This window comes from Megascapheus bottae, chromosome 5 (assembly GCF_031878675.1).
Source record: "Megascapheus bottae isolate mThoBot1 chromosome 5, mThoBot2.hap1, whole genome shotgun sequence".
Classification (NCBI taxonomy): Eukaryota; Metazoa; Chordata; class Mammalia; order Rodentia; family Geomyidae; genus Megascapheus; species Megascapheus bottae.
Window position 1 is genome coordinate 68,116,128 of NC_143513.1, and position 22,461 is coordinate 68,138,588.

Consider the following 22,461-nt stretch of genomic DNA (forward strand, 5'->3'; position numbering starts at 1 on the left):
CCAGGTTTGATTCCTTGGTACCACATACATAGAAAAAGGCAGAAGTGGTGCTGTAGTTTAAGTGGTAAGCTTCTAGCCTTGAGAAAACCCAAGGACAGGGTCAGCAGTTTAGCATAGTGATAGTGCTTGCCTAGCATGCACAAAGACCTGGGTTCAATTCCTCAGTACCACATACATAGAAAAAAGCTGGAAGTGATACTGAGGCTCAGGTGGTAGAGCTCTAGCCTTGAGAAAGTCCAAGGACAGTGCTCAGACCCTGAGCTCAAGGCCAGGACTGGCTGATCCCCCCACCCCAAAATGAAGTACTTTAAGACTGCATCTTCTTTATAAGCTGTATCAGTGCTAAGAACTATTATTTTCCTCTGGGGATTAAAAACTGCTTAAATAAGAAAAAGAGTATGTGTGACCCATGTAACTATGCCTGGTTATACTTCCATCCCTCTGCTAGCACCCTGTTGGGAAGAAAACCTGAATTTAGGACAATGGACATTCATAATATTGGTCTTAAAGTACTGGCTTCTGGACCCATCTATGCAAAACAAAAATATATACCATCCTTGACTAATTAGTTCCCAGATATGCTTATGGTTGCCTTTGATCAACAATGTAGCAACAAATTATTGTTCTCTTGTTTTCAAGCAAATAAGCTAAAAGAAATTTTAGGAGTGCCAAGTCTATGACTTGTACTTTGAACATTTGCAGTTCTGAGTTTCTTGTTACTTCTCAAAGTGTTCCCCCTACCCCACCCCCAGCCCAGACATCTTCCTCTTTACAACAAGTTCTGAACATTTGGGCCTATGTGAGCAGACAGATGTCTGATCTTTCCACATAGTGTGGGAAAGATCACGGACTGAGGTTTTTCCTGTTGATCTTTGCAATCTCCCCACCAATTTTTCAAACTCCTTCTCTAAAAGTAAGAGCAAAGGGAACCTTAAGCTCAGCAGTTAAGATTTAGATAGAGGTCCAGAGGGGTCCTGGGTGCCATATTCAGTCTCACTTCTAATGAATCAGTCTCTGTCCTTCACTCTAAGGATAGATAAAAGAAACAACTCAAAACTGGCCACTGGTAGGGATTTCTGCCACTGTTTAGGGCAGTAGTGGTTGACCAAGACCACGAAAGAACAAGTTGTTGGGCTGTCCTCATATTTCCACTGCTTAAGAAGAGAGGTATTAAGTAGATAATGAATTCTTTTTTAGGAAGAAACCCAATGGGCTGGGCTGGGGCAAGTTGATTGTACTAAGTGAGAAGCTAGGCGTGGGTTGTGAATTTTAATGTGAAGTAGAGATTTTTAAGAGTTTAACAAATTATGTCCTCAAAAAAATATTCCAAAATCAAATCACTTAGGCTTTCAAGCCAAGAGCTTTCTTGGAAATTCTCTAAACCAGGGATTCTGAATTGGAGATTTTGCTCCCCAAGAAATATTTTTGCAGTATCTAGGCATTTTTGGTTATCATAACTAAAGGCAGGAGAGACCAGGAGTTCTGTTAAGTATTCTACAATTGCAGTTACCTATAGTAATTTTCCAGCCCCAAATATCAATAATACAGAGTGAAATCCTGTGTGAAACACGTGATACAGGCTTATGTCTATAACCCTAGCTACTCAAGACTGACACCTGGAAAATTAGGGTTCAGAGCCAGCCTGGGCAGAAAAAGGACTTAAAAAGTCCCATCTCCAGTATAACTAGCAAAACGCTGGTCTGAATTGCTAGGACACCAGCTGAGCAAGCAAGTAACCAAACCCTGAGACACGCAAGAGGGAAGAAAATAAACTTGGCCGTAGAGAAGAGGTGGAAATAAGATGAATGGAGTCAGAAAGTTGATTTTGAGATATCTACTCTGGAAAGAAAGGTACCCAGAAATCCCCAAAATGCATTTTAGCCTTTGATAGGTCGCCTACCAACCAGAAGGAAGAGAGAGAGAAGACACAAAAAGGATTTTAAAAAACTAGACAAGGTGATGCACACCTTTACTCACAGTACTAGAAAGACCAAGGTAAAAGAATTGAGAGTTTGATGGGGCCAGGAATTTGGTCTAGCAGTAGTAGAGTGCTTACCTAGCATGCTCAAAGACCTGGGTTCGATTCCTTGGTACCACATGCATAGAAAAAAGCTAGAAATGGCGCTGTGGCTCAAGTGCTGAGCCCAGTGCTCAGACCCTGAGTTCAAGGCCCAGGACTGGCAAAAAAAAAAAAAAATTGATAGTACAAAGCTAACCTTCAATACATAGTGAAAATCTGTCTGGGAGGGGGGAAAGGAAAAGACGGGGGAAATGGGGTGGTAGGAAGAATGAAGTCTGGAATTTTCCCTAAGATAGGAAAAAGAAAAGTTCCTTTAGACTTTAGTTTTGGGAAAATAGGAATGCTAAGATTTTTGGTTCTCAGCCAAGTTGGCTTGATACAGTCAAAAAGAAAGCTTCTTGGGGTGGGAGGGAGATGTCTTTAACTCCCATTTCCACATGAGGAGCACAGGTTTCTCTCTCCTTACCCTGTTATACTAAAATCCTTGTTAAAACTTTTTTAAAAAATGTTTTTGGGGGGCCGGGAGTTTGGCCTAGTGGTTAAAGTGCTTGCCTAGCATGCCTGAAGACCCGGGTTCGATTCCTCGGTACCACATACATAGCAAAAAGCCGGAAGTGGTGCTGAGGCTCAAGTGGTAGAGCTCTAGCCTTGAGAAAGTCCAAGGACAGTGCTCAGGCCCTGAGCTCAAGCCCAGGACTGGCAAAAAAAAAAAAAATGTTTTTGGCGGAGATTTCCTAGCATGCACAAAGCCCTGGGTTCGATTGTCTGCAGCACATATACAGGAAAAGCTGGAAGTGGTACTGTGGCACAACTGGCAGAGCACTAGCCTTGAATGTTCAAGGACAGTGCCCAGGCCCTGAGTTCAAGCCCTAGGACTGGCAAAAAAAAAAAAAAAAAAAAAAAAAAAGATTGTTTTGTTTTTGGAGGGAAGGGGTGCCATTGCCCAAAAAGAATGTACTCTTTACCTCATTTATGTAATTACCTCATTATGCATTAATTATCTTTATAGTAACAGTAGAGCCAGGCACAGTGGCTCACAACTTTCATCCTAGTTACTCAGGAGGCTGAGATCTGAGGATTGCGATTCTAAGCCAGCCCGGGCACTGAAGTCTGTGAGATTCTTAGGCTCAAGGGTACTTCGAGCCTTGAGTTGAAGAACTCGGGGACAGTTCCCAGGCCTAGATTTCAAGCCCCACAACCAACAAAAGAAAAATAAAAACAATAGAAAAATCTTAATGTTTTTTGGGAAAGGTAGTAATTAACTAGAATTTTTTTCTTTTTTCTTTTCTTTTTCTTTTTTCGCCAGTCCTAGACTTTGCCAAGCTCAGAACCTGAGCACTGTCCTTGATTTTTTTTTCCTCAAGGCTAGAGTTCTACCACTTGAGTCACAGGACCACTTCTGGCGTTTTTCTATGTATGTGCTAACGAGGAATAGAACCCGGGTCGTTATGCCAGGCAAGCACTCTACCACTAGACCAAACTCCCCACCTTAACTGGAATCTTTAAGGAAGAACAGTGGCCAACCAAGAGAACACATTTCCTCCACAGAACAACATCCCTACCTCATTGTGAAAAAACACAAGGTCGCTTACTGATTCAAGATTACCTGTCATGGAGAGGTATATCTGGAAAGTACCTAGTGCCATTCCTGGCACAGAGCGTAGTTAAAACGCCATCCCTTTTCCTAAAGCAACTAAGTTGTTTGGCTAATGAGTTGGTCCTATTCAGTCCCTTCTGGAACTTCCAAGACCAAGCCAGATCTGCCCATTTTGTTGTACTCGCTTTCTAACAAAATTTGGTTTCATTTAAAAAATCATTCCTCCCCACCCCCAACACTGAGCTATTGGGAAAGAGTTTCTTTTTAAGTGAGGGAAAAGGACTGGAGTTTGGTCTAGTGTCGAGTGCTTGCCTAGCATGCATGAAGACCGGGGTTCAATTCCTCGGTACCACACAAATTTTTAAAAAGCCAGAAATGATGCTGTGGCTCAAGTAATAGAGCTCTGGCCTTGAGAAAGCCCAAGGACAGTGCTCAGACCCTGAGTTAAAGCTCCAGGACCAGCAACAACAACAGCACAAAGGAAAAGAAGAAAGAATGGGTTAGGGGGAGGGTCTTGCGGACCACAAACGACAACAACAAAAAACACCCCCAGCCCTACCCCAAAACTCGCAGTCTCCCGACCAGCCCAGAGACTGCGAGCCCCGCATTTCTAGCTGTGGCCCTGGCTATGGGGCTGTGCGATCTCTCCTCTGAGACTCAGCCGAATCCTAGATGATTAGCATTAGGCAGCCGGAGTCTATGGCAAAGGCCAAATGCAGATTGCAGTAAGTAGGACAAGAGGCTACGACGGAGAGCCCTGGAAAGACAGGTCTGTTTGGGTGAGGATGAGTGTTGAGACCCGCGGAGCGAGCAGGGGACCTGCCTGCACTCGAAGTGAGTTCAGGACGTGAAGTGGGAAACAAACCGAGAAGACCACCAGCAAAGCCTCAAAAATTAAGGAAAAAAAAAAAAAAAAGTATTCCTTGAAAGAGCCCCCACCGCCCCGAGTCCCACTCCGAGTCCACGCAGCCAATCACAACGTAGGGCGGGGCCGAGGGGAGGGGCCGCAGCCAATAGCGACTGGAGGGCGGAGCCTGGTGCCAGGCGCGCGCGGTGGCGGGGTCGCCTCGGGCAGAAAGAGCGGTTGAGGGTATCCGCCGACCGGCAGCATGGAGGACCCCGCGGTGCCTGGGACCTCTGGGGCAGGCGGCCCAACAGCCAATGGCAACAGTAACAACGGCAAAGGGAAGCCAGCGGTGCCCAAGGGCCGGGAAGCGTTCCGCAGCCAGCGGCGGGAGTCCGAGGTGAGGAGCCCCGGGGGCTCCGGTTGCGTGCCGGGAGACGCCCAGGGGCGGGAAGCGGAGGTGGAGGTGATTCGGCCTTGGCTCTGACACCACTGGCTTACCCCATGTAGGCTCCTGCGGGTTCCTCCGCCGCGGCCCTGCTCCACGAGGCTCCGCCACCGAAGGCGGGGGGAGGGGGTGTGCTGGTCCCCTGGCCTCCACTGCCCACTCTGCACCAAGACGTAGCGCTGTAGAAGGCATGCTCGGTGGTACTAAGCAAATCTATATCACTTGTTCTCTGCAGTACCCCGTGCCCGACCCCCGACAAAAATCCGGACCCTGATTTACAGACGGGACTAGCGCAGAGAGGCTGAGGAGGGCCTGGAAGGGTCAGGGAGCGGGTAGCCGTCCTTCCTCTCCAGGCTACCTGCAGGAAGTGGGGGTGGCCCTGGCCTGGGTTCAGGCCGGTCGTTTTAGGGAGCATCTTCCGCAGGCATCGGGTCCCTTGCCTGTAAGAATTAAGTGAGCCCGGTGCCGTGGCTCACGCCTGTAATACTAACTACTCAGGAGGCTGAGATCTGAGGATCGGGGTTCAAAGCCAGCCCTGGCACTAATTGACCACGAGACTTATCTCCAATTAACCACCAGAAAACAGGAAGTGGCGCTGTAGCTCAAGGGGCAGGGTGGTAGCCTTGAGCTGAAGAGCTCAGGGACAATGGCCAGGCCTAGAGTTCAAGCCCCATGACCGACAAAAAAAAAAAAGAATTGGGTTAAACTGGATTCTGGCAGGAACTGTCCGAAGGGGGTTGATAGAATGGACGTGCCCACAAGGTACAGCTAAGAATATAAATATTTGGGTCTTTTCTTCCTCTTCTAAGAAAAGAAATAAGAACTAGGGCAACGTCAAAAGTACTGAATTATCACTCCCTCACCACCTCACTTATCCAGTTCCTATTTATTAGCCTAGTCTGATTGTATCAGAGGAGCGATTACCAGAATAGACCTGAAAATGTCAGTTGTGGGGATCATCTGGGATAGACCTTTCATTTTACAAGGTAAAAGAGGCAGAATCAGACTATCATCGGACTTATATCCAAGTGAAATGGTCAAGACCAAGTTCCAGCGTGTGTCACACCAGCATTGGAACCATAGAACTGTAACTTTGGCAAATTACAAAACCTCTATGGGTACGGAAATGTGGCCTAATGGCAGAGTGCTTGCCTAGCATGCACAAAGACCAGGATTCCATTCCCTGGTACCACCTACATTAAAAAACAAAAACGGTGCTGTGGCTCAAGTGGTAGAGCTCTAGCCTTGAGAAAACCCAAGGACAGTGCTCAGACCCAGAGTTCAAGCCCTAGAACTGGCAAAAACAAAAACAAAAAACCCTTTGTAAGCTCTAGTCTTTTCATCTGTAAAAAGGGATTAAAATTGCTTAGCTCAGAAGGTTGGGATAGAGCCACAATGAGGTAAATGAATATAAAATGTTCTGCACAGTTCATGTAATTAATTGGACCATACACAATCAAGTGGCAGAGCAGGTACATAAACTAGGTCTTTGGTATTCCAGCCCAGTTTACCATTTGAATAGCATTTCACAATTTCGCTGCAAAGATTATGTATGCTTCCAGTTTGATTCGGGCAGAATAGGAATTATCCATCCACTGTTCTTTTTCTTGTGCAGGGGCTCAAACCCTGGGCCTCACAAGTCCTAAGCAGATGCTCTATGATTCACCTTCTATCTTTTTTGTTGTTGCTGTTTTTTTTCTTCCTGGTGAAGCTTGAACCCTAGACCTGGGCACTGTCCCTGAGCAATTCAGCTCAAGGCTAGCACTCTACAACTTGAGCCACAGTGCCACTTCCTGTTTTCTGGTGGTTACTTGGAGATAAGAGTCTCATGGACTTTAGTGCTTGGGCTGGCTTTGAACCATGATCCTCAGATCTCAGCCTCCTGAGTAGCTGGGATTATAGGCATGAGCTACCAGCACCTATCTTCACCTTCTTTCTTTTCTTTCTTTCTTTCTTTCTTTCTTTCTTTCTTTCTTTCTTTCTTTCTTTCTTTTTTGTGGGTCATGGGGCTTGAACTTAGCTTGGGTGCTGACCCTGAGCTCTTCAGTTCAAGGCTACCACCGTACCCCTGGGGGGCGTTGTCCCTAAGCTCTATAGTTCAAGGCTACTGCCCTACCCTTGAGCCAAGCCCCACTTCCCGTTTTCTAGAAGTTAATTGGAGATAGGAGTCTCTGGTCCTTTTGTGCCGAGGCTGGCTTTGAACTTTGAGCCTCAGATCTTAGCCTCCTGTATAGCTAGGATTAAAAGCATGAGCCACCACACCCGGCTTACCCTCTTATCTTTCTTAAAGATAGAAGCTAAGGAAGTGAAAAGACTGGTCTTGAGTGTCACACCCTGCTGTTACAGAGCTCAGTCCTCCCCCTGCCCCAGGAGTGTGTGGGGTGTGTGTGTGTGTGTGTGTGTGTGTGTGTGTATGCATGCATGTATATATGTATGCATGCTGGTAGTAGGGCTTGAATTTAAGGCCTCAGCAATCTTTGGGTGCTTTTTTCTACTCACATTGGTGCTGTACCACTTAACTCTCACCTCTACTTCTGTTTTTGTTTGCTGGTCAATTGAAGGTGAGAGTTTCTTAGATGTATTTGCTCAGATTTGTCTGCTCTAAGCTATCATCAAATCGTGATTCTCAGGTCTCAGTCTCCTGAATAGTTAAGATTATAGACATAAGCCACTAGTATTCAGCAGCCACCAGTCTTCTGCCTCTAAATCCCTACATTTGGGGTAGCTTATGCTTCCTTCCTTCTCAGGGGTATTATTCTTACTCAAGTGTATTTGAGGTGTGAGTCACTCAATAATTCAACTGTTAGTTATTGAGCTATTTCCATAGCCAGTTATTGTTTTCTGTATGTGTGCTAGGGATTTATCAGTAAATAAGACTGGGTCTTTGTCTTTGTAGAGCTAGCATTGTAATAAGAGTTGGGGAGATAAACGACAAGCCAATAAATAATTTCAGAGTGCTATGTTCTGTCTCCCTTCTGAAGTAGATGTTCACTCAACCATTGAGTCTTCCTTCAACTAAAAGCCCTGATAGCACTGTGCTTTTGCTAATGAGCTCAGGGTCCAGACTCGGAGCTTTGCACTTGCACTGCCGTCTACCTACTGATTTTCTGCAACTACATTCTTCATGCCTGGAATGAACAACTGCAGTAATCATCTTATCTGGGCTCATTGCCTGCAGATAGGCTAGCTGAAAAGATTAGCTCTCCTCTACTTTGCACTGCATCAGGATGTACCTGTCATTTTATCACCAATCACTGGAATACCCAGGTGCCAGATCAGCTTTTCCTTCTCTTCCTCTTTGCTTTCCTTTGGAAGACAAGCCTTAAAGGAGATGGGGTGTTTTTTGTTTTTGTTTTTGCTGGCTAGGCCCCTAGAAAATTGATGGAATAGAATTACTATTGCCATATATTGAGAATCTTCTCATAGTAAGATTTATAAGAGCACTGTTGAACTATTCTCTCCCAATGGCTCAGTATATGAATATCCTACACACTAAAAAGAAGCTAGCTGGACACCAGTGACTCCTTCCTACCTATAAGTCTGAAGGATTGTGGTTCAAAGCCAACCCAAGCAGAAAAGTCCACAAAATTCCTCCAAAATAATCAGCAAAGGAAATGGAGGTGTGCTTCAAATGCAGAGTACCACCAGCCTGTGAGTGAAAAAGCTAAGCAAAAGCCCAAAGCCCTGCATTCAAGCCCCAGTAAGTGTACACACACACACACACACACACACACACACACACACACACACTAAATCATCCTAATTCTCTGCTATAGAATTAGGGATAAACTTTTTTTTTTTTTTGCCAATCCTGGGCCCTGAACTCAGGGCCTGAGCACTGTCCTTGGACTTTCTCAAGGCTAGAGCTCTACCACTTGAGCCTTAGCACCACTTCCGGCTTTTTTCTATGTATGTGGTACTGAGGAATCGAACCCGGGTCTTCATGGATGCTAGGCAAGCACTTTAACCACTAGGCCAAACTCCCAGCCCCGGGATAAACTTTTTGTGGTGTTCTTCAATATATCATGACCCAGAACTCAGGATGACTGTCTCCATTACACTGCTCATATGACTCCTTACCCCATAGGTCTTCTTGGACACAAGCCTAATCTAGATTCAAGAGAGCCAAATGGAGTTCCCCATGTTCTGATGTTTATCTCATCAAAGACATCTTGTATTTCTCAGTAAACTGTCTATTGGCTCTTGTTCATTCATTCATTCATTCAAATATTGATATTCTAAATACTAGGAATAATGTGGTATAGCAGACAGGCTGACCCAGAGCCTACAAGGAGTTTGTTTACTATGTGCTATTTGCATCCTGACTGAATGATGCTAACAGTAGACAGGAGTGAGCACACTGATGCCTTGAGTTCAAGCCCCAGTACCGGCACAAGAAAAATGAGAATGGAAAGAAAATGAAAGGTCACAAATACTAAAAAATAAAAATAGTTATTAGTTTTATAATTTCATGCATTTCAAACATCTTCAGTGTTCAAAAGTAGAGAATTGTTTAGGTAAAATGATAGTTATCTAGCCACTTAACGTGATAGATTTAATCATATGAGGTCTTTATATAATAAGAGAAACCACCCACAGATAGTGTTACCAAATGCTATGGTATGCTGAATGCCTTTTCTATCCTTAATTCACTTAATCTTTACAATAACCCAGTCATTATCCACATTTTACAGATGGGAAATCTGCACATCATTTTTCAGTACAATTCCCTGATATTAGATGGTATGAGTCCTACAGTCCAATCCAATTCTGACACTTCCAGAGTTAGTGCATACCCAGAAGTTAAGTGCACAGTCCCATACAGCTGTCCCACCTTAGATGCCAGCTACAAAAATGTAGAGTGTACTAAATTTCCACTTAGCCAACTACAGACTCAGGGATTACCACGACCCCCTTTCAGGTTTGACAGTTTGCTAGGATAACTCATGGACGTATGGAATTAAGATTATATTTTCTTGGGCCGGGAGTTTGGCCTAGTGGTAGAGTGCTTGCCTAGCATACACAGAGACCTAGGTTCAATTCCTCAGTACCACATGCATAGAAAAAAGCCAAAAGTGGTGCTGAAGCTCAAGTGGTAGAGCTCTAGCCTTAAGAAAGTCCAAGGACAGTGCTCAGACCCTGAGCCAAAGCCCAAGACTGGCAAGAAAAAAGTAAAGATTATAATTTCTTAACTAAAGGTACAATTAAGTGCCAGCCAAATGGAGAAGATGCATAGAACAAGGGATGAAGCCTAGTGGCGCTACAGGGGTGCTTTCTGCAAGGGTGTTACTCTCCTGGAACATCTATTTGCTCACCAACCCAAAAGCTGCCTAAGTCATCATTTTAGGGGGTTCATGTGACATTTCATTACATAGGTATGGCTGGACAGTTTGACTGAACTCAATCTAAAGTTCAATGTGAACTTTCTCCCCAGGTTGGAATGGTAGCGTGCCCAGTTATACCCTCAAAAGGTATAGCTGGGAGAATACTTGCCAGATGAAAGGGCCAACTGGGAATTTCTACTGCCTTGCTGATGGAGCATTGATCTCCAGTAGGAAAGAAGATGAAATAAGGGTGCAGTCTTTCCTTGGCAATTTCTCATCTGAAAAATGTCTCCATTACAGGGCTCTGTGGACTGCCCAACTCTGGAATTTGAGTATGGAGATGCAGATGGGCATGCAGCAGAGTTATCAGGTATGAAGTTGATGGCTCAGTAGCAAGTAGAAGAATTGTGCGGCGGGTATAGGCTATGATCTCTCCCAAGGGTTTCTGTGGTCTTAGCAAATATCTTTTGAACAAAGGCTATTGCTTCTTTCTTTTTTCTCTCCTCTGCAATGGTAAACTGCTCTTTGCTTACTTGCACATCTTCTCCTGTGAATTATCCTAACCCATGGTATTTATTCTTTATTTTATTCTATCACTCTCCCCTGCTCCTCCTCCTTTCTTTTTTTTTTTTTTTTTTTTTTTTGCCAGTCCTGGGCTTGAGCTCAGGGCCTGAGCACTGTCCTTGGACTTTCTCAAGGCTAGAGCTCTACCACTTGAGCCTCAGCACCACTTCTGGCTTTTTTCTATGTATGTGGTACCGAGGAATCCAACCCGGGTCTTCATGCATGCTAGGCAAGCACTTTAACCACTAGGCCAAACTCCCGGCCCTCCGCCTCCTTTCTTTTGGGGCACTCTCAAATCTGTTTTGCTTCCACTTTGTCCGCAGTACTTGTCTGTCTTCTATACCTTTGTATGTCCATTCTTTCTGCCCCCATTCTCTTTCTCCCATCTCTCTTCCCTCCACCCCCACGTCTCCTCTACCTCCATCTTTCCCTCTTCCCTTAACACCTGTTCCCTACTAAATTCTAAGCAATAGCTGAGGACTACTAGACAACTGTCTAGCCAAGCAAGGCTAGACATGTCACATGCAACCATCAAGAGCTCTACTTTGGACATCTGGGAGATAGAGTTAGGTAATCCTATTCTTTTAGTCCTGGGCTGTTTTGCTCTGACTGGAATTTTAGTGTAGGGTAAACGTGATCTCCTCACATTAAGGGCTTCTGCGTTTCATGTGTGATGATGGTAGATATTAATAAACGAGCTTTGGTTGGAGATGATATGAAAATTAAATATTCTGTCACATGGAAATGACACTTTGAAGCATGCTTTTTCAGAGAAAAACATTTTAAAAGAAGTTCTTGTGAATAGACTCAGAGAATAAATTTTGTGATGAGTGACAGAAAAATAGAGAGCTAAGTTTAAAAAGGAACAAAGAATTAGAATCCAGAATATGAATAAATGTAAAGAGAGAGGGATAAAGAGTTGAGCAACCCACTAGAGAAGCAAAGAATATAAACATTAATTCATAGAAGAGAAAAACCAAACAGTCCATAAATAAAATATATTAAGTATAATAAATACTTAGAAATAAATAAATTAGAAACAAATAGATGTTCAACTTCATTATTAATGGAGAAAAGCATATTAAAATAATAAAATGTGATGCTATAGTCATTTGATTATAGAAATTAAAAGCCAGATGAGCCCTTATCTGCTCTGCTGTGTATAACAGTCAAGTGAACACAGTATAAAATTGGAAAGCAGTTAGGTCATATCTAATAAAGTTGAAGATGTGTACATATATGACCCAGAAAACCTACCCTAAATAGCCTTATACTTGGGAACAAGAATATATATGATTATGTTTATTATCTAAACTTGTTTATAATTGTGAAAAATTGAAAGCAACCCCAAATGCCCATCTGCAGGAGAATGAATAAATTTGTCTATCATTGTAGGCACCTAAAATACAGTAATTAATGTAATTAGTTTACATAAATATATTTTAGCACAAGTAAATGCCTAAAATAGAAGTGACTAAAGAACTTCTATAGTATGATATTATTGAAATTAAAAATCCAAGCTGGGTGCTAGTGGTTCATACCTGTAATCCTAGCAACTCGAGGGCCTGAGAGCTGAGGATTGTGGTTCAAAGCCAGCCTCCAGAAAACTGAAAGTGGTTTTGTGTCTCAAAGTGGTAGAGTGCTAGCCTTGAGTGAAAAAGCTCAGAGACATTTCTCAGGCTCTGCACTGAAGCCCCACACCGGCAAAAAATTAAAATTAAAATTAAAAAATGTAAATCCTGTGTCTGTGCCCCATGTGTGTTCATATACTCACTTAGCTTTTACACTCATAGCTAACCCTATAATATTTGATGTATACCTCTACTTCTGGCTTTTTTCTGGTTAATTAGAAGCTCATAGACTTTTCTACCTAGGCTGGCTTCAAACCTTGATCCAGATCTTAGCCTCCTGAATATCTAGGACTACAGACATAAGCCACTGGTTATAATCTTGGCACCCAGTTAAGATGAAACTTTCAAATTGTGTGTGTGTGTGTGTGTGTGTGTGTGTGTGTGTGTGTGTGTGTGCTCTGATCTTGAGGCCTGAACTCAGGTCCTAGAAACTGTCCTTGAGCTTCTTTGCCTTAATGCTCTCTACCACTTGAGTCATAATGCCACCTCTGGCTTTTTTTTTTTTTTCCAGGCCTGGAGCTTGAACTTAGGGCCTGAGCACTGTCCTTGGGCTTTTTCCTCAAGGCTAGCACTCTACCACTTGAGCCACAGCATCATTTCCAGCTTTTTCTATGTATGTGGTACCGAGGAATCGAACCCAGGTCTTGGTCCATGCTAGGCAAGCACTCTATCACTAGGTCAAACTCCCAGCCCCTCACTTCTGGCTTTTTGAATAGCATGTTGGAGACAAGAGGTTTATGACCTTTCCTGCCCAGGCTGGCTGCAAACCATGATCCTCACATCTGAGTTACCAGCATCTGGCTAAAAACTTTTATTTATTTATTTATTTATTTATTTGCCAGTCATGGGCTTGAGCTCAGGGCCTGAGCACTGTCTCCTTGGGCTTTCTCAAGGCTAGAGCTCTACCACTTGAGCCTCAGCACCATTTCCAGCTTTTTTTTCTATGTATGTGGTACCGAGGAATTGAACCCGGGTCTTTGTGCATGCTAGGCAAGCACTCTACCACTAGGCCAAACTCCCGGCCCCAGCTAAAAACTTTTAAAAACAGAAAAATTTATATTGTTTACAGGCACATATAAAAATGAGCCTGTGGAATTGTGGTAGAGTGCTTGCTTAGCATGCACTAAGACCTGGATTTGATTCCTCATATCACATACATAGAAAAGCCAAAAGTGGTGCTGTGGCTCAAGGGCTCAAGTGGTAGATCTCTAGCCTTGAGGAAAGCCCAAGGACAATGCTCAGACCCTGAGTTCAAGCCCACAACTGCCAAAAAAAAAAAAAAGCTTGTGCCAGGCTGGATGACTCACATCTGTAATCCTAGCTACTCTATGATCAGAGTCACAGTTCAAAGCCAGCCTGGGCACTAAAGTCCATGAGACTCTTATCTCCAATTAACCACCAGAAAACCAGGAGTGGCACTGTGGTTCAAGGGGTAGGGCTGAGCTGAAGAGCTCAGGGATAATGCCCAGACCCAGATTTCAAGTCCTAGAACCAAAAAAGAAAAAAAAAAATGAGCTTGTGAAGGCTATGTTCCAATTTCTTTATAGTACTTCCAGAGGGGAAGAAAAGACTGAGGAATAGTCTGAAGCCAATAGGACATGCGTTAATATTTGTTTTACCTGGACAGAAAGTATCTTTTTTGTATTCCTATATGCATATGACATTTTGTAATCTAAAATCAAAAGGAGCAAAACTAAAGCTCAGCACCTAAAAATCATGTTCACTGTTCTAACTGGATTTGTAATGCTCTGGTCATAAAATTGTGTGTGTGTGTGAGTGTGTGTGTGTGTATTTAAGATGCAACAATGGATTTGTTTCTAGTTATTCCCAAATTCTGGAACTTAGAACTCAAAGCTCTAGCTCCCACACAAAGTATTTTCCAACCATTCCACAGCTGGCTGGAACATGTATGAGTTTCTCTTGCTTTGAATAATCTCTGGTCTAGGAAGAATAGATTTTGTGATAATCACTTATTGACTTTCTGATTTTAATACTTCATTTTTTGTAAGATGAGAGTGCAGATTGAATATTTCTGGGAGAAAGAGAAGATAGTTTTATTCTCAATTTTTTATTTAGAGACTATAGTCAAAAAAGTTAAATTTGAGCTGGGAGTTTGGCCTAGTGATATAGTGCTTGTCTCCCATGCACGAAGACTCAGGTTCAATTCCTTGGTACCACATGCTGGTACCACATGCTGGCCTTGAGGAAAGCCCAAGGACAGTGCTCAGGCCCTGAGTTCAAGCTCCAGGACTAGAGGAGAAGAAGAAGAAGAGGAGGAGGAGGAGGAGGAGGAGGAGGAGGAGGAGGAGGAGGAGGAGGAGGAGGAGGAGGTTGTTCCAGGACAAATAGTCCTTTGGCATCCATGCCTGCTTTCTACATGGTTCACTGCTGCCTCTGCCCAGGTGGCAGTGTGCATGAGCCTAAACTTCTACACCCTTCGAGGAATTTCATAAGGAAGAAAATGAATTGGCTCCAGTTCTGCAAAGCAATCTAGTATGTTCTAGCTTCCTGAATAGCAGAGGGATCTTGGCTCTAAATTTGAGGAGTTGTGTTGTCTTCCTCTTCCCAGAGATAGGGAATAGTTTCAGCTGGGTTTGACAAAACTAGCATTCGTTGCAGTCCTAAAAACACTGAAGTGATGACATTGAGACCCCTGTGCTCCAGCCCTGTTGCCCTCACCAAATGTCAAAGTCTGCCTCCTTGACTGCAGCAGCCAGCTGGCGGAGGAGAACAGGTTTGATGGTTTAATCACCCAGGGACACGAGTGGCTATTTTTAACTGCTCTGAAAGGGAGGAAGCTGGCTCTGGATTGAACCGGACAGTGGAATGTTTTGGAAGCTTCAGCAGTTTCATGCCACCCTTTCTGCTCTAAACTCCCTCCTTATTTGTCTCCTGAATATGCTTCTGTTCTCTTTCTTGCTACAGAATTGTATAGCTACACTGAGAATCCAGATTTCACCACTAACAAGAGGTGCTTTGAAGAAGATTTCAAGACTCAAGGTGATCCCCAAACCATTACTGCTTTTCCCCTCCTTAATATCCCAGTCATAGTAAAATACTAGAACAAATTATGATTCTTTGCTGTTCACCTTTCACTTCTTGCTTATGGGGCAGTGTTCCCTATATCTCGAGTAGAAGCCAGGATGGAAACAAGAGGAGCCTGAGTTAGGGTCTTTTCCATGGTAGAAAGCACAGGAGAGTGGATGGATGGTGGAGTAAAACTGGACAAGTGCCCTGCTACCTAATGGAAACCTGGGCCTAACCTGATCCTTGACATGATTAATGCTTAAACCACTGTCTCTAACTCTGCCTCACTCTCAATAACACTGTAATAACCTCAGCTCTCTTGTGTATGTATGTGTGTGTGCTTAATTTGGTCAGTTGCCATTCAATTTTCAATTCAGTAGATGTCTGTGTATCAGAAATATAAGAAGCAGGTAATGGTAATTTGCCACTTCTACAAAGAGATCTGGTAGCAGAGGGGAGAAATGCACATCACAAAACTGGCTGAGGTGAAGAAGGAAATGCTGTGTCCTAGAATAATATAGTATGTTGGGAGCAGAAGTTTTGACTAGGGCCTTCATGTGAAAGGGGGTTGCTTGGTATCAGGCATGTAAGAACAACTATGTGATAGAGATGGGGAAATCCCTGAGAAAGGCAGAGACATTGCACACAGCAGGCTATGTGTGGAAGACAGAGGGGATGTCAAAGGTGAGGCTTCAGAGAGGGCTCAGTCCAGAACATTTGGGACCCTTTCCCTATTCCTTATTCTAAATAAGGAAAGCTCGGGACTAGGGATGTGGGTTGGTGGTAGCACACTTGTGTGCCATATGTGAGGCCTTGTGTTTGATTCTCAGCAGAGATAAATAATTTCTTTTTAAAAGAAACCTTTTGAAGAGAAGACTTTGGGAGCTGGGAGTTTGACCTAGCAGGCATGAAAACCCGGGTTCTATTCCTCACTATCACATACATAGAAAAGCCAGAAGTGATGCTGTGGCTCAAGTGGTAGAGCTCTAGCCTTGAGAAAGGCCCTGAGTTCAAGCCCCAGGACTGGCAAAAAAAGCAAGACAGAGAGAAGACTTTGTAGGTGGCTGAGATTAGAAGTGGATATACTATAGGGCCACTTCTGGGATGAAGTAACATTAGCCAACCTTGTACATATGCATATATATGTGTATATATACATATGTATATGTGTGTGTGTATATATATATATAATATGGTTTTCTATCCCTAGTGCAAGGCAAAGAATGGCTGGAATTGGAAGAAGATGCCCAAAAGACCTATGTGATGGGACTTCTGGACAGGCTAGAAGTGGTCAGTAGAGAGCAGCGGCTTAAGGTGTCCCGTGCCGTTCTCTACCTAGCCCAAGGTGAATTCCTACTCTTCCTAGGTTGGTAAGGGTAGAAGCGAGATGGGGCAGGCTGTGTGGGAAAAACAAGACCTCCTCCTCTCTTAAGGGCAGATGTTCTCATGTGCTAGAAGTCACCCTTAAGAGGAATATGAAAAGATGGTGTTGGGTACTTGATCCCTTGAGATCTGCCGTTATCTTTGTTTTTCTTTTTGTATTTTTAAAAAATTGTTACTAAGGTGTTGAACAGAGGAACTGCCATTTTCTTTTTTTAACATTTTATTGCAAAGGTGATGCATAGAGGGGTTACAGTTACATAAGTCAGGCAATGATTACATTTCTTCTGGGACAATGTTACCTCCTTCCTCATTTTCTCCCACTTTTTCCCCTCCTGACACTCTTCTCCTCCAAGGAATTACCATTTTATAAATGCTTTTATCTTATCAGGCAGATTGGAATTTCTCATAGAATTCTTTTTCCCTCTAACCTGGGCAGTATATGTCTGCGAAGATTAGCAAGAGAGTCAGTGTGGACAGAACTCTGCTGTGGCCTGGACTCGATACTGAGTGGGAGCCAGGTGTATCACAGACTCATGCATAGACCCTCCACATGGTTTTTCATTATGTTTTAAAGGTACAAGCCCACATAACAACAGGAGAGGTTGTTGTGAATATTTGTGTAATAATCAGAAGTAAATGAGACTAAATGGAAAAAGCTTCCCAGAAGAAACCTCTTAGCCAGGTGTTAGAAAGAGGAATGAAATAGCCTAGCTAGACTAGTGAAAATAAGCCCTGAGATCATGAATATGAGGATAGCCAAAAAGCCAACTAATTAGAAGTGAAATGTTGAATAAGAAAAAAAAAACTAAATAGGAAAGGTAGAGTGAGAAGAAAGCTACAAAAAAAGGTGATGTCACATTTATGTATGTATGTATATATGTATGTATGTATGTATGTATGTATTCTTGTTTGTCATGGGGCTTCAACTCTGGGCCTGGGTGCCTCTGAGCCTTTTTTTTTTTTGGTGGGTCATGAAGCTTGCACTCAGCCTAGGTGCTGTCTCTGAGCTCTTCAGCTCAAGACTACCACCCTACCCTAGAGCCAAGCTCCACTTCCCATTTTTTCTAGAGGTTAACTGAAGATGAGTCTTAGGTCCTTTTGTGCCTAGGCTGGCTTTGAACCTTGATCCTCAGATCTCAGCCTCCTGAGTAGCTAGGATTATAAGTGAGAGCCACTGGAGATTCTTATCTCCAGTTAACCACCAGAAAACTGAAAGTGGTTAAGCTCTTTAGCTCAAGGCTAGCACTCTACGACTGAGCCACAGCACCACTTTGAATCACACTCCTCAGATCTCAACCTCCTGAGTAGCAAGGATCACAGGTATGAGCCACCCATCTGTCTTTCTTTTTTTTTTTTTTTTGCCAGTCCTGGGTTTGAGCTCAGGGCCTGAGCACTGTCCTTGGACTTTCTCAAGGCTAGAGCTCTACCACTTGAGCCTCAGCACCACTTCCGGCTTTTTTCTATGTATGTGGTACCAAGAAATCGAACCCGGGTCTTCGTGCATGCTAGGCAAGCACTTTAACCACTAGGCCAAACTCCTGGCCCCCCATCTGTCTTTCTTGAGTCTAGTTGCTTTGGCCAACATCCAGCTGGTAGTGTGAAGGTCTTTCTTCCTCCAGACTTTGTCCGCAGCATACATGGTAGTCTGGGACTGCAGGGAATAAATATTCTTAGTATTCATAAAATGGCTTACAAAAGTGAATGGAGTAGCCTGATTAGCTAACGCCTCTTGACATTGAACTCTTTTGGACACCTTCTCTTCCCTATCTCACATCCCTGCTTTTCTATTGATTATTCCTGGAATCAATATCCAAATAAACTATTTACACTTGAACCCTTGCTTACCTTATTATCTGCTTCTAGGTGACCCAAATTTAAGACTGGCCATTGATGAACACATAGAACCTAACTCTGGAATCTATAATGCATCTCCTCTCCTGAGTCAAAGTCCTCAGGGGCACTGCCTGTTTTGTCAGCCTAATTATGGAACAGAGTGTTAGAAGAACATCTGACTATGATGGAGTAATGGGGAAATCACTGAAATACCTGCCTCTCCTCAATCCCTTTGACAACTGTCTGATTCTTTAGGTACCTTTGGGGAATGTGATTCAGAAGTTGATGTGCTACACTGGTCCAGATACAACTGCTTTCTGCTCTACCAGATGGGGACCTTCTCAGCCTTCCTGGAGCTACTCCACATGGAAATTGAGTGAGAATCCTTGCGGGGGAAGCTGGCCTTAGACAGTAAGGGCCTTCCGGCCCTTGAAGGGATGCAAGTCATTTCCTATACCTGCTTTCTTAGTAAAGAGTTTTGTGAAACAGGGCCTACTCATCTCTTCAAAGCTCACTGACAGTTCCCCTCCATTCAGCCATGGTTCCTGATATTGTGTCTTAACTCTGAGATTGAGGTTAGCAGCAGCTTGTCTCCTCAAGTCCTTAGTTCAGGGGCCTGTCCTGGTTGAGGTCCCCCTTTGTGTGTGTATGCCAGTCCTGGGGCTTGAACTCAGAACCTGGGCACTATAACTGAGCTTCTTTTGCTCAAGGCTAGTGCTCCAGCTTGTTCTGAGTAGTTTGTTAGAAGAATGTCACAGCCTTTCCTACCTGGACTGGCTTCAAGCCACTCTCCATATATCAGAGCCTCCTGAGTACCTGGGATTACATGTGTGAGCCACCAGCGCCTGGCTGTGGTCCCATTTTAACCAAGTGTCTTCTCAGCTTGACTTGCCTCTAGAATTCATGAAAGGAATTTTTCTTCCTTCATATCCATGACCAAAGAGGAACTACATCCAGCACAGTACTAGACATAGTACAGATCATAAGCCCCAATTGTTACACTTAGGTTGCTTTGCTTATGTGTAACACTTTTGTTAGGTTTAGTTCCCCACCTGAATCATGTGGTTTTTGCCTTTTCAAGCTTTGTGCTAGCTGCATTTGGGGCTGCAAGTACTTTGTGACTTGGGTCTGCCTGCAGTAACCAGCTTTCTAGTAAAGACTTCCAATTTGGGGAGGGGGAGGCAAGGAATGACCTAGTTCATCTTCACCATGGATAAGGGGTTTGCTAAAATGGTCAGGGGATTTTATGGCCTCCTTTATATCAGTTTCATTAGTGGTTGCATAACCAGATGATAACAGGTGTTTATATGAATGGTAAACGGAAGTGAAGGTGGGAAAGAGGCCTTAAGGGCTCTATTTTATCCCTCCTTTTCATAGTAGCAACAGCCAGACTGGTAGCAGCACACTTCGGAAACCAGCTGTCTCCATTGCTGATAGCACAGAACTCCGGTGAGTGAAATTATGGGAAGTTATCCCCTAGCTAATCTCACTGGGTTGGGATTTCACTGAGATCATCCATAAAGTCTCTGGCTACAGGCTGGGAACTGCCTTGGAGACCTTCTGTCACCCTTCTGTCACTGCAGGGTGCTGCTGAGTGTCATGTACCTAATGGTGGAAAATATCCGCCTCGAGCGAGACATAGACTCCTGTGGGTGGAGAGCAGCTCGAGAGACGTTCCGCACTGAATTGAGTAAGCAGTGGCACTTGGGGAGAGGTGGGGATGGGATGCTGACGGAGCAGGGGAAGCAGAGCATCTGCCAGGGAAAGGGAGAGAGTCCTATTTTCTTTTTGAATTTAATTTGCTTTTGGGGGTTTTTGTTATTGTTGGAGTTTTTTTCCGGTTTTTGTTGTTGTTTTGTTTTTTATATTGGTCGTGGGTCTTGCCTCTGGGCATGGGCTCTGTCCTTGAGCTCTTCAACTCAAGGCTACACTACCCCTTGAGCCACAGAACCACCTCCAGTTTTCTAGTGGTTAATTGGAGATAAAGAATCTCTTGGACGGACCGGGAGTTTGGCCTAGTGGTTAAAGTGCTTGCCTAGCATGCATGAAGACCCGGGTTCGATTCCTCGGTACCACATACATAGAAAAAAGCCGGAAGTGGTGCTGAGGCTCAAGTGGTAGAGCTCTAGCCTTGAGAAAGTCCAAGGACAGTGCTCAGGCCCTGAGCTCAAGCCCAGGACTGGCAAAAAAAAAAAAAAAAAAAAGAATCTCTTGGACTTCAGTGCCCAGGCTGGCTTTGAACCACAATCCTCAGACCTCAACCTCCTGAGTAGCTTGGATTACAGACTTGAACCACTATGCCCAGCTTTGTTTTGTTTTGTTTTATTTTTCAGGGCTGAGATACTGTGTGGCAGACACAGGTCTAAACCTGATTGCCCCTTGTATCTCTGAGTTATAAGATATAACTTCTCTATGCCTTCGTTTTCTTGGTTAGAAATGGGGATAGCCATCTCTCTCATTTTCCATCATGAATCTCACATGAGCAAATGAATTGAATTGCCTCAAGCCCTGTGCCACTGGCCTACCCCTGTAATCCTATTTACACAGAAGGCTGAGATCTGAGGATCGCAGTTCAAAGCCAGCCCTGGCACAAAAACCCATGAGACTCTTATCTCCAGTTAACTGCCAGAAAACCAGAAGTGGCGCTGTGGTTCAAGTGGTAGAGCACTCGCCTTGAGCTTAAGGTTCAGGGACAGTGCCCAAACCCCCACGATCGACAGAAATAAATAAATTGTGTGTGTGTGTGTGTGTGTGTGTGTGTGTGTGTGTGTGTGTGTGTGTATGTGTAGGATATGGATAGGATATGAAGGCCTACAGGATATGAAAATATATTTATTGATGTGAATAGAAAAGTAAAGTGAAGTATAGTCTAAGAAATACCTTCTTCTTCAGCCAGTGAGCAACATAGTACTTACTGTATTTTTAGTTTGGCACTAATGCCCCAAAGCATCACCCTAAATTTTGGGACCAAGCTATTTTACCTCCAGCCTTCCCTTGTCCTCCAGACTTCTCTGTGAGGTATCTTTATGGAGACTGCTCAAATACTTCGGGGGAGGTGAGTGCTCTCCTGCCTATGTCTAGAATCAGGAATAGAGGGACAGGGTCTCAGCTATTAAATCCTCTCTCACTTACCTGTCTTTATATGCCCAGGTTTCTCCATGCATAATGAAGAGCCTTTTGCCCTTTTGCTCTTCTCCATGGTTACCAAGTTCTGTAGTGGCTTGGCTCCCCACTTTCCCATAAAGAAGGTCCTGCTTCTGCTCTGGAAGGTGGTCATGGTGAGTGGCAGATCCTCCCTATTCATCAGTCCTCCACTTCTAGACTGGTTACGACTTGGAGCTAGGCAGCAGAATGGAACAGGTGTTGGCCACTAGCTAAGAGGGAGGGGCAAGAAAGCTACTGAAAAGAAATCAGATGTCCTGTGTCAGAGCCAGTTTTTTTATGTTAGATAGATGGAAGATGCTGCTCTATAAATTGGTGGTGTCAGTGGAACTTCCCCCTGATAAAGCTAGTAGTAGAACCAGGTGCAGTAGCTCACACCTATTACAGGTGTGAGCCTGTAATACCTATTACCTAACTACTCAGGAGGCTGAGATCGGAGGATCATGGTTCAAAGCCAGCCCAGGCTCTAAAGTCCGTGAGACTCTTATCTCCAGTCAACCACTATGAAACGGAAGTGGTGCTATGGCTCAAGGGGTAGGGTGGTAGCCTTGAGCTGAAGAGCTCAGGGATGACACCCAAGCCCAGAGTTCAAGCCCCACGACTGAACGACTTCCCCCCGCCCTCCCCC

At 44.0% G+C, this 22,461-nt stretch overlaps 1 protein-coding gene across 4 annotated transcripts in view; it reads left to right on the forward strand.

Annotated features, from left to right (window-relative positions):
• The first annotated feature begins 4,689 nt into the window (after positions 1-4,689).
• The window catches only part of Strip2 (striatin interacting protein 2), a 45,847-nt gene continuing 28,075 nt past the window's right edge, over positions 4,690-22,461 (forward strand). For 3 of the 4 annotated variants that reach the window (XM_090333285.1, XM_090333284.1, XM_090333283.1), the window contains exons 1-8: positions 4,690-4,861; positions 10,534-10,603; positions 15,354-15,428; positions 16,666-16,800; positions 18,927-19,047; positions 20,052-20,120; positions 20,255-20,361; positions 21,822-21,949. In XM_090333285.1, the coding sequence (XP_090189411.1) occupies positions 4,727-4,861; positions 10,534-10,603; positions 15,354-15,428; positions 16,666-16,800; positions 18,927-19,047; positions 20,052-20,120; positions 20,255-20,361; positions 21,822-21,949 (840 nt within the window). In that variant the 5' untranslated portion in view covers positions 4,690-4,726. Of the gene's footprint in view, positions 4,862-10,533; positions 10,604-14,300; positions 14,336-15,353; positions 15,429-16,665; positions 16,801-18,926; positions 19,048-20,051; positions 20,121-20,254; positions 20,362-21,821; positions 21,950-22,461 lie in introns of those variants that run through there. The other variant, XM_090333286.1, reaches the window with a different exon arrangement.